This window comes from Merops nubicus, unplaced genomic scaffold, assembly GCF_000691845.1.
Source record: "Merops nubicus isolate BGI_N331 unplaced genomic scaffold, ASM69184v1 scaffold10271, whole genome shotgun sequence".
Classification (NCBI taxonomy): domain Eukaryota; kingdom Metazoa; phylum Chordata; class Aves; order Coraciiformes; family Meropidae; genus Merops; species Merops nubicus.
Genome location: NW_008590264.1, coordinates 4,748 through 16,123, shown reverse-complemented (window position 1 = coordinate 16,123; position 11,376 = coordinate 4,748). Strand labels below are relative to the sequence as shown.

Here is an 11,376-nt window from a genome sequence, read left to right as displayed (position 1 = left end):
AGCCAGGAGAAGCCTTTGCCAGCTGCAGTGTGGAGTACTGTAAACACACTGATACAGTGCACCAGAAGGTTTACACCACAGCCCCAGCATGTCTTCCCCTGACTGTGCAACGCTGAATATGCAAGTAAAGATAATACTTAAAAACCCAAAAGTATCCCATAGCATCAGTGGGGACCGGTAGTGTATGTAAATCTCTTCTCTTACCCATTTTACGTCATTCATCACACTGGAGACAAAACTGAGCAGCTTCCTATGAATAGGGGGAGCATCCACTAGTGAGCTCAGGATTAGAGAAGATTCAGACTTTGTCTAAGTGAAAAAGTTTTGTCACAGATTCCTGTGAGGCCAGGATTTCATCCCCTTACTTTTCTCCTATTGAAAACCCTATGACTGCCCTTGAAAATATTAACTTCATTTCAAGAGCAAGGTTTTTATTTAAATAGTTTTATAGCATCTTCTAAAGGTAAAAGTACTTCTCAAATTATCTGAATTTATGAAATAATCTCAGCCTCCAACATGCTTTGCACTTGCAGCTGCTTCTGCAGAACACTATGGGGAGGAGCAGGGAAGAGTGATTAAACACAGAATCATACTATGGCTTGAGTCAAAAGGGAACTTTAAATGTTATCTAGCCCAACCACCCTATGCAGTGAGCAGGGACATCTTCAACTAGACCAGGTTGCTCAGAGTCCCATCCAAACTGACTGTGAATATCTCCAGGGATAGGGCATCTACTACCTCCCTGGGCAACCTGTGCCAGTGTTTCAGCACCCTCAGTGTAAAAAAGTTTTGTTTTAAAAAAAATATGAGGGTTCAAACTCAGAGGGTACCATTCATTATACTTTAGAAGGCACAACAGGAGAACAATGACGATGAGATGCACATCATAAAGATGAGGCACATTTAACAGTTAAAAAAACAAGAGTCTGTACCTGTTAATCTTCCCCAAAAGTATACAAGGATCCTTATCTACCTCTTTAAGTTTGCTGTCAAATAAACTATGAGGATAGCCAATTATTCAAAGAACACATTTATAGAAGAAACACAGATCACAATGACCATTGCAATATGCTCCATCTTAATGTAAAAACGTGTCCAGTTTCTTTTTGATATGTTCAAAAGCATGTTTCCCCATGTAGTCCATGCGTCCTTCCTCCCATTTCCTCCGTTCATCCTCTGGACTCGGTTCCTCTGGTCTGAAATGAATAGACAGCTCTGAAATGGAGTGTGCAACCTCCTCCTGTGGAAAGAAGCAGAACAACATGAAAACAGTCATTTGCTTGTTCTCATTTATGTGCTGTGAAATTAAACCACCTTAAATGTCAAACTTCTCTTTGTTTTCTTGTTTTAACAGGCACTGTAAAAAGCAGTTTTCAAATATTCATTCCTGTTTTGCTGGCATGATCTCATTTTCCCGTGCTTTTATTACTTGTCATAGCACCTTTGAACATACCAAACATTTACTTTACTGAACTCGAACCTTGGCATACTTGGCAACAACACAGTGTTATAGATGCAGCCTCTTCAGAGTAGAATCTCTCCTACAATAAAGTGTAATCATGTATCTGTGCAATTTTTGTCTTCAACAGCCTTTTATGTGGACATGCATTCCTAGAATTTATGATCATTTGTTTTATCTGATCTCCAGTGAGGTCAGTGTTATTTAGCAGATGTGAGACCCATTACTTGTATAAATTACTTCAAAAGATTGACCCTACTCATTACACCAAGAACTAGTTCATTTTTAATGACAGCCCAAAACCGTGAATCCTGGTTCAAAATGAAGTTAGCACAGGTGCACAAATGCAAGACACATTATTAGCGATAATTTCAACCACATGAAAGGAAAAACCCGTGTCCATGACTCAGCGACGTCAGTAAAACCAGAACATGTCAACAACTATAGCCAGTAAGAAAGCTGAAATATAACAAGGACTAATCGAGGCAGATACTGCGAACCTGCTTTCCATGCTACTGAAGAGGCTCTAAGGCAAGAAATTAATCTCATGTTATAAACAAAAGTGGGATCAACCAGAGTGGCCCTTCCAGTGAAGCCCTCACAAATTCGATAGAACGATGTTTCAGAACAGAACTTAATGGGCAGGAATTGGTGGCTTAAACCACCAATGGAAAGACCATTACACCTGCTCATTTGGGGCAGACAAGGCACCTGCAGACCAGGGAAGGTATTTCAAGCAGCTAACATGACACTACATGCCCAGGCAACTGCATACATATCCCCACCTGGGTCTCACTCTGTACAGGAACTTAAACATGAATAAACCCTGTAGAGCATGCTTGTTCCCTATATATGCAAACATGCACCAGCACTTCGTATTTCATTTTCAGGCTCTGCATACACATAACCACAGTAGACCATGAAGATTTCTTTCTCTACCATGGAAAGCCTTAGCAACAGCACTGGATGCCATGAACAAGACAGGAATCATGACACTTTTATATATGAAGAATTTTAGCTAGGGCCCAAATATCTGTGGCTGCAGGAGAGCTGCAGTTTCACCTAACATTTGTTTCTCAGTCTTACAGTGTTTCACCACAGTGCTCCACAACCACACAGAAGGCCTCAGTAGGAAAACGTCTGTGTTGTCTGCCTCCCAAGACCCAGCTCCTCGACCCCCGTCCTCCCCACCAGCACCACGGCTGGCACCGCTGTCACGCTGCCCACGGAGGAACGCAGCTCCAGGTCACACAGGAAAGCCCAGCAGCTGAGGCTCCAGGCCTGCATCACTCCACACTCCTCCTGCACTTGCTCAGAAACATCACTTCAGCAAGTCAAAAAAAACCCAACAAAACAGCACAGAAAAACCCCAAACAGCTTTGCATCTATTAGTATCGGAGAGCTAAAATTAACATCATGTGTTTATTACTTGGGGGCTAGCACAGGAAAACTAAAAACTAGAAGTATAATTGATAGAATGGGATCACACCCCAGTATTGGAAGCAATTAAGGAATGACAGAACTAAAAGACTCAAGATTTTATTTGCACATTGTATCATAATTAGTTATTTCCCAAAATGATGTTGTTAAAGACACGCATGCAATTGTCAACAGAGGAGCAATGCAGAAAGCTACATGTAACTGTTCTGAGGCTTCCCAAAACACAGGGTAAGATACAAGTTGTTATGGAGCTCTGTCAGGCTCAGAAAAATGGACATTAGAAACACTTTGTTCAGCTTCACATGCAGGTTGCTAAAATACAGCCACTGAGGTTTTATTAGGAGAATTTTTTTTCCCATAGTTTCCTTATAATGAAAATTCATACAATACAAATTGATTTCAGTCCTGGGGTATGGGAAAGCAGTGGATGGAAGGATAAAGAACAAAACACATTATAACCAAGGACAAAATTCATCTCACCCTGCTTTAGCTATCAAAATGGCATTGAATCTAAGCTTCTGCTGCAATCAATCTAGGGTAAGTACCTCCAGAGGGCAGCTCATCTCATCCTAAAATAGGTTCAAAGTGGCTGTCATTCTTCAGTGACTACAGAAACAGCCTGGGAAGCCAGCTTACAGTTGATGCCTACTGTTCATGAGGCCAAACTTCAATGAGAAAAAGCTCATTTTAGGATAATAGCTTGCTCTATAACTCACGAGAATAGAACAACATATTCAAAAACAGAGGTAGATTGCCCAAAACACTTGCCTCTGCCAGATATCAAAACAAATGATAGAAAGACCCCCTTCTGAAGTCCTTTTCCACCGAAACAATCCCACAAGACTACTGAAGCTAAGAAACAAAAAAGTGGAATGATGGTGTTCCTAAACAAGAAGAAAATCAAGCTATTAATGTGATTAATCATTAATATGATCTTCTGATAAACCAATCCTAGTAAGAAAATAAAGGAAATAAAATATTGTACTTCAATTTTCAAAGTGAACATTATGATTTTTTTTCTTTACTCGAAGCAAACATTTTGAAAGCGTGACCCTATTTTGTTTGGGCATTCCCCATGGAGTCAGGTGCATTAGGCACACAGGATGAGAATAATTCATTCACAAAAGATAAGTTAGAGATGGAAAGTTTGCAATTTTCCTTTAGCCCCTACACACTTGGGGTGGAAAAGAAAGGCAGGCAGGCAGACTGCAGTGTTACTTTATAGAGTAGCCATAGTCTACTGGGATGAAGCACAGAATTTAATACAAACAACCACCTCCATTTTACTAGAGCAGTCCACAATTACAATAGCAGAGGACATTAGAACATTAGCTTTAGTTTCTCCCAATTGTACCTTGCTGTAGCACGGTCTATCAAACAACACATAATGGGTTACCGCTACAGAAACATTGTGCTCTTATGTTCAACTTAATTCCTGTATAAAGTAAGGGGAGTCAGTCCAAGAAAAACACCTTGATACAAGACAGACAGAAGAACCAAGGCTCCTAGAATCATCATCATTGGATTTTTTTTAAAGACACTCCTTGTTGCCCAACTCAGAGAAATCTGGGGAACAGTTTTCCAAGTCAACACTTCTAGAAAAAAAAAATAAAATTCTACAGGAGTGATAGAGAGGGTTCTAGTTTTAAAGAGACCAATTCACAAGAGTATTAATATTCAAAAGATTACTTTAGTAATAATTTTTTTTTGTTACACTTCATTAAGTACCTAACAATATTCAATAAGTAATCACTTCACAAAATTCAACACAAGCTCTTTCAACTTCCAGATATATCATGCAAGGGTGGCTAAAGATTAAAGAAAATAGATACTCCTTAGACCGCTTCTGATGCTAGCAAGAAAACTCAATAGCTACAGCTCAGTTGCAGAAGCCAGACCCCCAGATCAGAAGCATAAATTTTAAAACCTCATTTTACAACTTTGTCACTGCAGATAGTGACAGATAACATACTTACAGGTGTGGGAGGGGGCTCCTGAGGGCAGCATGGGGTGGGGGCAGTTCCGCACACCTGCGCTGGGAGCAGGGGCACTCCCGGCCAGCTGGCCGCCTGGGGACTGACCTTCCTCAGCAGGATCTCAACCCCATGGAAAGCGTGCTGACAAAACCAAGAACATTTCACCGTGGACATGCAGTTTTGCAGGAAAGCTATATCTTATTCACGAAAGTTTTGCTTCCTTATGGGGAAGCTTAGTATTAAAGGAAAAAATTAATCAATTTTTAAAAGTTTGTGGTCACAGAGATTCAGACCGTGCTGCAATTTAGATTTTTGCACTCTAAGCATGCCAGCATCATCAAGAGGGAAGTCTAGCAGGTATTTCCACCTCCATGTTGTCAAGGCTGAAATCTCTTTACTGCACCATTTTTTAAAAATTAAAGCACATCAAAGTATGAGATCAAAAGTGACCCGTTCCTGCCTCTACTTTCCAATGTGTCGTGAGATTAAAAAACAAAATTCTTCTCTGGGACTTTGATGGTAATTGTCCCATTGATCTTACAGGACTATGCAAATAGCTCAGTGATGGTAATAGTCCAATATTAAAATAGAAAATGTTTACATATGCATAAATTATCTAAATTGCTTTATCTGCATACAAATATAAAAGTCATAGTTCTACTCATTACTTTATGCTACCGATATCCAAGAAATCATCTGTCTACCAAGTTTTTTTATTCTATTCATAGAAACCATACATTGCTTCATTTTCTTTGAAGAAAAAAAAAAGTGTAAAGAGCTCAGTAGATGCTTGATGACATGAGTGCTGTGCATAACATCCTAAATGTAATGAACACTGCCTTCACAAGCCTGATTTGTTATGACCCTCAAAAAAAGCTACAATGCTGTTCCAAAAAAGGTAAATGTTACTATAATTCAAGGGCTAATTTGTTGGTCTACATCGATTCATCTTCAAAAAGTCTGAGGTCCATTTGTTTTGTGGCCAGATTTTCACCATCTCTAGCTAATTTGTACCATGTTTTGTATTTGTACATTTCTGTACACTCTTTGTGAATTGAGAAGGCTGAAGGACATTTTTGGAAAGCAAACAGTACTAAAAAGCCTTCCTAAACTATTAGTTTAGGTGCTTCTAGAAACAATCACTGTTACTACCAATTCAGAAATACCATCTTTTTCCATGTAATTCTTTCATCTAGCAAATACATAACGTTAAGAAGTGTTGTTGAATTCACACTACCTCATTATCAATTCTTTATCTCACCTTGTATTCCTCAGATTCTGATTCTTCCATCTGCTGAATTTTTTTTAACAAAGGCAATATACTGGCACTGTATATGTTCCACCAGAGGGCAAGAAATGACAGCTGATGAAAAGATCCAGAGGTGGTGCCATCCTGCATAACTCTCTTTGTTTGAAGGTTGTATTTGTAGTTCCAGGGCTTTGTCGCTCCCAAGAAGTGAACAACTTTGGCATCTCTACCAAAACTGTAGAGATTAAACACAGAGGTGTATAACTATATCTATATATACTTGTACAGCTAAAAAAATATGCTTGCTCTCACTGCTGAGGTAATATTGACATTTTGCAACAGCAACGAATTCAATAAAAGTATGTATTCAGTATTTTTTCTATCTTATTAGTTTAATGTATCTCATTTAGCATAGAGAAAATGAAAGGCTACTTTGCCATTTGCTGCCAGCTGCTAATTCTAGTAGAAAAGTTCAGGAAGGAAAATTACAGGCTTATGCAGCACCATTTCTAGTCCTCCTGCATACTCTCTTCATAAACAAATAAATACCACTTCAAATACTGAATCAACAAAATTGGTTATTACTGATCCCATATTAAAACTTACTAATAGATACATGGTCCTAAGTTTACCTCCCAGTAAGAACGTTTTGTGCAACTAGAGCAGTAATTCATGACACTAAATCCAGCTTGCCTTCTGCCAGAAAACTTTCCCAGCTGCATTGACTGAAGTCATATAATTACTAGCATAAATTTTGTTTCAGAGAAGACCCTGAGAAATGTTTTTTAAAAAAAAAAAAATTTAAAGCCCCAGATTTGTTTCCCACAGAACTGACTGGAACATCATTCAAAGTAAAGCTTCAGAACCTATTGCTGAAGTAATGTAGGTCTTTTAAAGTATGAGAAAAGCTTCTCTGAAACAACTTTGGAGACAGCTTAGCCAGCTCTGGGAATTTCCCTGTGTCCAGATGCAAGATGTTCATACTGCATTCGAGTTTCTGCTGCATGACTTTTACATAACACCATTCCTCACTGCTCTAATTTCTCATCAATAGAATACACCATTACTATGTCCTCTTATAAAAGAATGGTTTTTAACAAACTACAGAGTTGCACAGTCAGTCAGACATGTTTCCTACTTACTGATTGAAAGCAGGAACGTAGGTGTATACAGCACTGCTGCTTAAGTTATAGAGGAAAGGTAAGTGTTTGCCAATATCTGCCGTTGCCCAGTTGCTGAAGAAGCTGTTCAACAAGCCTTGGTCGCCACCTAAAGAATATATAAACTAGTAGACTATAATTATGCATTCACTCAGATTTACATCAAAATTTCACATCCAAGAATGAGAGTGAGACTGGTGTGCTCATGGGACTGAAACTTGACTCCACAGTATGGCCACACGAGCAGGTACAAGCAAGTAATACCTGATCCACGCCGAAGCAAGCTCAGGGTAAATGCAGTCCTACTGTAATACATGAAGAAAGGAGTAGGAAAGGGGTTTGGTCTCCCTCAGAGCAGAAGACTGAAGAGCTGTATGTCTCTCCTAAACCAGACAGCAAAATTAAAACTTACTGAGCAGGACTCATACACAATGTCACCTCCTTACCCTCTGCTGGGAGCACAGTCCACAATACTCAATGGGTCTTAAGAACAGACTAGGAGGCAAAGGTCTGCACCTTAAATTTCTGTAGGGGCACAACTGCATAAAGCCCAGAGAACTCCTGCCTTCCTACACTCTGCCAGATAGCATGGTAGCTATGGAAAAACAGCCTGCTGAGAAGGAATCTAATGCCTTGCACTTCACCCCTTGTGCCTTGCCCCTTACCATCAAAGCTGCCATGCTCAGCAGCAAACTGGAGCAGCAGGTCATAAGTTTTCAGAGAAGGTCGGAAGACAAACACACCACTATTAAAGCAGTCAGGCCAGCCAGAATCAGGAGCTGCTGAAAACTCTTCTCGATCAAACAGTTCGTCAACATTGCAAAGAACCTTAGAGAGAGCAGGAAAAAATGAAAAATTGTTAGAGCAAAGGTTTTTCTAGAACAGGAGTGTCTAAATGAGGATCAGTGGAGTAAACTGCCAGTTTGGACAAGTATATACCTTGCAGAGCATAAAAGCAGTGGCAATACAAGATACGGTAGAGGTCAGAACCTCTATTTTAATATAAGGCAAGATTAATTGTGGGCCTCCATGATTCCTCTGATAAAAACACAAACCTTGTGAAATTATTTCATGAACCTTTGAGATGCTCTAGAAGGTCCCCTTAAATATTATAACATACCATGAAAACACACTATTTCCTTCTTTCTTAGCTTTCCTTCCCAGAGCCTGCTTTCTCAGCAGCTGCAACAGATCTGAATGACAGCTGGGAATCCAGTGTGAATTAGCAACAGACTGACTAAAGGGATGGCAGAAAAACTGTCACTTGTTACTAGCTTTCTAATGTAAGTTAAGCTCAGAGGTTTTCTTTGGTTTGTTTTTTAAACTTCACGAGGAAGTAATGAAAAATCAATCAGGACAAGGCCAAGATTACTTTCAAAATCAGTGGAAAGACTGTTGTGTGGTTGATGAAAGTCTGGACCCCACCCACAACTGAACAACTATGAAAAGCAAAAGAAATTGTTTTTAGGAGAAAGAATGCTTCATTCAATTTAAAACAAACCAAATATTTGCCATCCTCCTTTACCTTTAATGTAAAGCACAAAATCCTAAGCCTCCCCATGTCACCTCCTTAAACAAGTAACTTCATTGGTTTTCTAATTCAAATATAATCCTATTACATTAAAATGCATCCCAGCCTTCCCAAGTGAGCCATGTAAGTGTAGGGGAAGGCTGACAAAATTGTCCCTCCCAAAATTATGGCCGTTTTTATCTTATACCTCTAATTGTTTGGGTTTTTTGTTTGTTTGTTTGGGGTTTTTTTTAAGCAATTAATGTTTCTGAGGTTTGTTTGCTTTGTTTTTTCCTCTCCATTTTAAAACTGGTCTGCCTCCCTGACTAGAGGTAGTCCAAACAAAAGCATACCAGGGATCTATTTTAAACATCTGGCAGAAGCCCCTTTGCATAAAGCATGTTTACGATATCTTTTGAGGACAGTCCTGAGGCTACTGTCAAAACAGGGTTTATTTCTATGCACCCAGCAGAGCTGTTGAGCATTGTCAAAACCTGCCAGCTGGAGCTCCTGCAACTTTGTGACCACCAGCAAGCCTGGCCACTTCACAGGCTGCCTGGCAAGGAAGCGTCCCACGCTCAGCGTAGCTCTTAGGGCCGACACAAACACGTCCACGGCTCCTGCTCTACTCACCAACGTGTCTGCATCCATGAAGACACATTTGCTGTACTGAGTGAGAGTCCAGCAGTGAAGCTTGGTGAAGGTGACGCCCAGTTCTGGCCTCTGCATCAGAGCCAGCCGGCCCGAGTCAGCGCTGTCCAGCACGTCCACCTCGACCACTTCATCAAACACGCTGTGGAGGGCAGACCTGCCAGAGCAGCAGTGGAGAGAGAAGTTAGAGGGTCCGCAGAGTCCACTTCTGGCATGAAAACAGCAGCACACGGTGCCACATTTATTATGACAATAATAAAGGCCAGACTGATTGGCTAGAATGAGAAGAAAGAAGGCACAAGTCCTTGTAAACAGTCTGCTGGAGGGACAGCTATCGATCAGGCCACCAGCCATGGCCTCTTCCACTACAGGGCCAGCACCACAAAAGTGACAGGTGCTGTAGGGAGGAGAAACCCATCCTCATTTCAGTTACTTAATCTCCTACAGAAACACCAACAGGAACTCCAGCAGCTTTCGTCCTGCACAGTTGTCTCTGCAGAACAGCACCACGCTGGATGTCATACAAGAGGAAAAGGAAAAGCCTGTGTTGAATATCTGGGTTTCAGGGTCATAAGCTTTTGCTTGACTTACCTTTTAAAAGTCAGAATCTACCTGAGAAAGAATTAAGATCAGGTAAAAGATTTTTAAAGATACTATCCTTGATTAAAAAGTATATTATAAAGTTTTTGCCCCCCCACTGAATGAGGATGGAAAAAAAGATAAGACTTAGTGTCCACCCAGGTGTCAGATATACACAGTATTCCCTCAGGAAGGTTACAGTGTTCCAACAAAAAACCCATACTTTTAAAAAAAAAAAAACTATAAAAAACAGGCTTCTGTACATCTAATCACAGCAATAATGGGAAAGTACGTTTCTTGAGACAGATGCATTGTCAATAATTTCACATGGCCCACAGAAATCAGGAGCTTGCACACTTACTAAGCCACAGCAGAACTAAGAGCTGAAGTAGCTCTGGCATCTCATGTTCCTTTTAGCAAGCACTGCAGTTCCTCCAGATAGCAGGGCTTGAGTTCAACAGATGTAGTGACATTTCTGTAGCACCTGCTAACTCATAACCCAAATTGGAAAGTTATAGTAAAAAAGAAGCAAAAACAAATTAATTTGTCATCGTGATAGCTGTGCACCAATATTTTAAGAAGATTAGTTGGCTGAAACTGAGCCCTAAGGTTTCTGGAGAGTTCTGATGTTGTGTGTGGCTGTGTTTTGCTCTTTCTAAAAGAGAAACACTTGGGGAAAAAAAAACAGTAGAGTTTTTTTTTTGGCTCAGAAGTAAGACACTAAAAATCTTAGTTCCTAAACTTTCTACTTATGTTCCCAGTTATGGGCTTAAGTCAGCTTTCAGCCACAATTCTTATGAGGCTTACAATCTTATCGTGGACGTTATTCAGGACTCCTCTCAGAAATGTTCAGCCAAGGGGGAACCTTCTAGACATAATGCTGTGAAATCCACAGGAAGCCTATTCAAACTCTTCATGCTCTTGTTTATTCTTGCATATTATCAACCTCCGAAAACAGGTGGATCCTTACCTCATTCCACTGGAAACCTCTGGTGTGATCAGCACCGCCAGTCTCCTGGAGGTGGCGTGGTTCCTCAGGGACTGCCCGAGCACCAGGGCCCCCTGGCAGTACACGTCATCGGTGGCGAGGGTGACAAAGGCCTGATCTGTCACTGCGAGCAGAGAGTCACAACAGTCACTTCACAGCTCTGACAGAAGCTCTTCTGGCAGGTTCCTGCAGACTGCCTCCTCCAGCTAACCAACAGGCTGCGGCTTATAACAACCTGCACTTCTTGTGATAAGCTCTTTTCTTTTCCAAACTCCCTCAGAAGACACAAGTACATAGAAAATCCAGTGAAAACGACTGCAGGATGTATGTTACTTTTCGTGGCCTGATTTACATAAGAACACAT

At 40.6% G+C, this 11,376-nt stretch overlaps 1 protein-coding gene across 1 annotated transcript; it reads right to left on the bottom strand.

The window, feature by feature from the left end:
- Positions 1-1,078: 1,078 nt before the first annotated feature.
- Positions 1,079-11,162, bottom strand: LOC103782120 (glycogenin-1-like; the record flags this gene model as incomplete). Its single annotated transcript, XM_008949864.1, has 6 exons — positions 1,079-1,240; positions 6,137-6,359; positions 7,267-7,393; positions 7,950-8,112; positions 9,428-9,602; positions 10,995-11,162. Coding segments are annotated over 6 exons (1,018 nt in total), but the record flags the coding sequence as incomplete, so codon positions are not given.
- Positions 11,163-11,376: the final 214 nt, after the last annotated feature.